This window comes from Myripristis murdjan, chromosome 11 (assembly GCF_902150065.1).
Source record: "Myripristis murdjan chromosome 11, fMyrMur1.1, whole genome shotgun sequence".
Classification (NCBI taxonomy): Eukaryota; Metazoa; Chordata; class Actinopteri; order Holocentriformes; family Holocentridae; genus Myripristis; species Myripristis murdjan.
Genome location: NC_043990.1, coordinates 6211776 through 6216255, shown reverse-complemented (window position 1 = coordinate 6216255; position 4480 = coordinate 6211776). Strand labels below are relative to the sequence as shown.

The 4480-nt window shown below is 41.7% G+C and overlaps 1 protein-coding gene across 2 annotated transcripts in view; it reads right to left on the bottom strand.

Moving 5' to 3' along the window:
- Positions 1-776: 776 nt before the first annotated feature.
- Positions 777-4480, bottom strand: part of LOC115368064 (class I histocompatibility antigen, F10 alpha chain-like) — an 11329-nt gene continuing 7625 nt past the window's right edge. For both annotated transcript variants that reach the window (XM_030064034.1, XM_030064035.1), the window contains exons 4-8: positions 3397-3726; positions 1977-2087; positions 1701-1718; positions 1497-1549; positions 777-1191 (exon numbers count right to left, since the gene is read on the bottom strand). In XM_030064034.1, the coding sequence (XP_029919894.1) occupies positions 1506-1549; positions 1701-1718; positions 1977-2087; positions 3397-3726 (503 nt within the window). In that variant the 3' untranslated portion in view covers positions 777-1191; positions 1497-1505. The remainder of the gene's footprint in view (positions 1192-1496; positions 1550-1700; positions 1719-1976; positions 2088-3396; positions 3727-4480) is intronic.

The window sequence follows — 4480 nt, the reverse complement described above, 5'->3', positions numbered from 1 at the left end:
TCATCTTAACTCATTTTAACATCAACACACTATCTGATGAGTGTTGCTCGCGGAACAACAAAACCCATATCACCAAATAAAAAGCTTAAAAATATATACTTCTAAATTTAAACGTCCTGTTCTAACACACACTCAAAAAGCTGTACAAATTGGATTTAATCTCCACACCATTACAGAAAGATTTGAACGGCTGTACGATGACACAGCAGAGCGCTTAGCCACACCAGCGACCAAAGTTAAATTTGTGTGATTTATAAACTCCCCAGTGAAAAAAGAGATTGTTTAACAACTCATAGCTGATTATGAATATGAGACTATTGTTGATGAATTCACAAAACAGAGATGGTGCAGCTCTCAGCATCGTACAGGAAGTGTCCTCTTTGTCTCCTGTCTTCATGTCTTTGGTCTCTGGTGGCTGCTGCAGTAAACACAGCAGCATCAGTCCTCTGGGCAGGGCTGGCCAATGTATTGGCAATATTTTATATCAGTATTATGTCAATATCCTGATTTATTTAACAATATGTAGGATTTTGAATACCATACTATTGTGATATGGCATGTGTGTTATCTTTTCCTGGTTTTAAAGGTCACATTAAAGTAAAGGGATGCACTTTTCTGAAATTACTAGACTGTTGCAGCTGTTTCCCTCTAAATGCCTTTTGATCATATCCATATTACTAATGATAGTTTATCAAAAATATCTGTGAGGATTTTATGAGAGCAATAATAGTCATCCCCAACAATAACATCAGAATATTGTGAACAAAGTAAAAAAAAAAAAAAAAAGTGATATTTGATTTTGTCCATATCACTCAGCCCTACTCTGCTGATGTTACTGATACAGATTTATATGTACATTCATATTTCTGCCAATTCAGACTGTCTCTCATTTACGGAAGAAAATCTGCATTAGATAGTAATCACACTATAGTGCAGAGACAAGGACAGAGCCTGAATACAAAACATTTTCTTTTTTTTGGCCAGTGGATCAAAGCAATTTTAACTAATTTGTTTTGTCCTAAAACTTTCTCAAATATCATTTTTCAATTAAAAAAAAAAAAAAAAAAAAGTTTAGTTAATGTGCACTTTTGATTCAATTTAGTGCACATGTTCTCTAAGAAAGAAAAATATTTTTTGATGCCTTGATGACTTCCTGAAATCCACCATCCGTCTTATCTTCACTGATTCTCCCTGTCAGGACAGAGGAACAGACAGGCTTGGTAAAATATTCATATTCATCTGTTTGCTTTCAGTTATCATGAGATATTAGGATCTGTGTCTGAAGCGGTGATACAATCTGCTTTTCCACAGAGGAAACAGGATAAAAACTTCTATCATGATGGCTGTTTGAATATGAAATATGAACTTCATGTGATCCACAAGTCTAAAGTGTGTTTTCACACCACGGGAATCCATTATTTAGGGAAGAAAGAATATCTTATATATCTGTGAATGAGCTGCCAGTTCAGGAGTCTGGTACATGATGAGGTACTCACTGTGCTCAGTTAAGAGGCTGAACCCGCATCAGATGAAGCAGAACCATCCGAAGCTACAAACACAACACAAAGTCAGATGATTTAATTTGAAATGAACAAAGTGAGGAACAGAACTGGTCGTACAGACAGAACAATTACTGCTGAGTGATTATGAGTGTCTGTCCTGATCAAAAAAAATATCAGTCACTAGGCCAGAATACTTACTGTTCGCTTTTTCAAACCCTGAAATACAAACAAGAAATTACAGTATTAGACAATTATGAACAAATTAAAATTCATATTTAAACAGAAGAATATTTTCTATTATGTGCATCAATATTACTAGATATGACAAATGTATTCTCAAGATTTACATTTTCATGGAGTCTGCATTACCACACACAAAAACTTAGGTTACAGAACACAAACAGTACTCAAAGTGTCACAGGCAGGTGTGTTAACAATTAAAAACTGAATTCTGTTGAAGAAAGAAACTCTCACCATTGTTTCTCTTTTTCCAGAAGATGACTCCAGCGATGCAGATCGCCACCAGGACCAGCAGGCCGACAACAGCTCCAACAACACCACCAGTGGGAAAACCTGAGGGAGAATCTGGAGGTAAAATCAGATCAGATTATGTTTATTTGTTAGTATTTTAAGTTTAGAAATGATGTTATGTGAAAAGGAGATGAATGTGTTTTAGTGAGCTGAAAAAACACTTGGGCCTCTAGTTTCGCAGACCGGGCGAGGCGGAGGCGCAGTGCACCTGCGCTTCGCCAACTGGGTGTGGCCAGGTGTATCTTGCAAGTTTGGCACACCGTGCGCACTGGCACAGGTACTCCTCTTTCCCACCTCTGTCCCTACTACCGGCGGAGGGAGGAGAGAAGGCGTGGAGTGGGTTTGACACAGCCAATTCACATTAAACCAATCAAATGAGCCCGTCTTCGCCTTTAAATGCGCTGCGAGAAGGCGTAATGAACGTTTACACAAGTGGCATGGCCCATCTGGTCTGAGTGCGTGGCTGCTGCAGAGCAGGCTGTGTCCCCAGCTGTGTGGCTGGTGCGGCTGGCTCACCCTCCTCTTCCTCCTCCTCCTTTGATCTGACATCAGATGCGACCGGACAGCTGATTTGGAGATAAATTTATGTGCTGACTGAGATAGTAGCATTGAATAGTGGGTTTTGTCACTATTTATTGCATTGTTAATGTGCTTGACATTCTGGACACCTGCCTGTGAGGTTTTGTTGACGTGTGCACACTGCCCATGCCTTGCACTGAAAGTAGACGTGGTTTCTGCTGGCAAGCTTTGAGCGCACCTCGACGAAGCCTTTTGGCACAAAACTGTCACTGCGCCAAGCTGAATCTGTCAACACCTCCCCCTGCTGCAACGCCACTCCCATATCAGTGCACCTCGGTCTGCAAAACTACCAAACTGAGCGCGCCTTGGGTTGCGCTGGTCTAAACTAGCTCTGCGGGGGGTTCGCCTCACTGCGCCACCCTGCGCCGCGCCAGGAAACTAGAGGCCTTGTGGTTACCTTTACTGCAGCCAAAGTTTAAAACTGTCTGTTTGTCTGAATGGTTTCATTGCAAAAAAAAAAAAAAAGACGTAACCCAAATTTGTCTCCACAGAGAAATAAACTTTGCCTCCCTAAGGGAACATATATGAACCACATACAGTCCATACAAACTGCAGAGCAAGAGAAAACATAACCTGGGACTTGTAATAGATGCCATACATAAATTATTTTTAAATGCCAGAGAAAGTAAAAACATCACCATGACTAATAAAATCTAAACTGCCCTGGACGACTGAATTAAACTAAATGACAACAAAATGATAAAGAGAGAAATAATCCAGCAGAGAACGATCAAAAGAAAACTCATGAACTACAAGTCAAGTAGACTAGACGTGTCTTTCCCACCTCCATCACGTTTGATCTCAGTCTTGCCCCAGTTGGTCTTGATCACTTTTGGGTCCAGTTTGGTGACGATGTCCTTCTCGTCACCAGCGAGCTGAAACACACAGCTGTACCTCCCCCAGTCTCCAGGTTTGACTGATGAAACGTCCAGGTCAACGCTCTTCTGGAAGGTTCCATCGTGGTTGTGGAGGATCTCTCCGTGGTCCACGTCCTCAAGAAGCTCCTCTCCGTCTCTCCTCCAGAACAACATGATTTTGTTGGGGTAGAAACCTGAAGCGTGGCAGGTCACTGGAGAGGAGGGAGTCTTCTGGAGGAGAGACACCGAGGGAAGCTCTGGAGAGAGAGAGAGAGAGAGAGAGAGGGCCAATATTACGGTTATAAAATATATAAACATATAAGTTGGTTCATATTCACTGTAATGCAACTGCATATTAATAACAGAAGAGGCATATGAACATAGTTGTGACTAGGGGTGCAACGGATCAAGAAACTCACAGATCGGATCGGATCACGGTTTTGAGTCACGGATCGGATCATTTTTCGTATCAGCAAAAAAAAAAAAAAAAAAAAAAGACAAGACAAATATAACTTTGTCCTCCATTTATTTTGTAAAACACCTTTGCTCATTAAATAAAAACATTCGACTACATTAAAAATGTCCATCCAATGTTTAATTAAATTTTTAAATTATATAAAAACAACTTAAAGTGCAATTTAAGGCATGATACCTTCTAATTTCGCGTGCCACAGTGCCTACACACCGTAATGTAATGTAATGTAAAAAAGCCACTGGACTGCATCAGGCGGGTCGGCCGCGGCACCGGTCGGCATCAGGCGGGCCGGCACCGACCGGTACCGCGCCCACCCAGTCAGGTCTGCCGGATCTCACAGGTGAGTGGCCGGTGCCGCGGCCGACTGGCGCCGCGGTAGGAGTAGTAACATGGAAGGGCGCAAGCCAGTAATTTCGCCTAGGGCAGCAACATAGGCAGAACCGCCACTGTTGTCCACCATCCTTTTTCCATCATCATTGTATGTTACAGGGAAGCCAAATGCTCCCATACATACGACTTAAATGATGCAGGAGGTT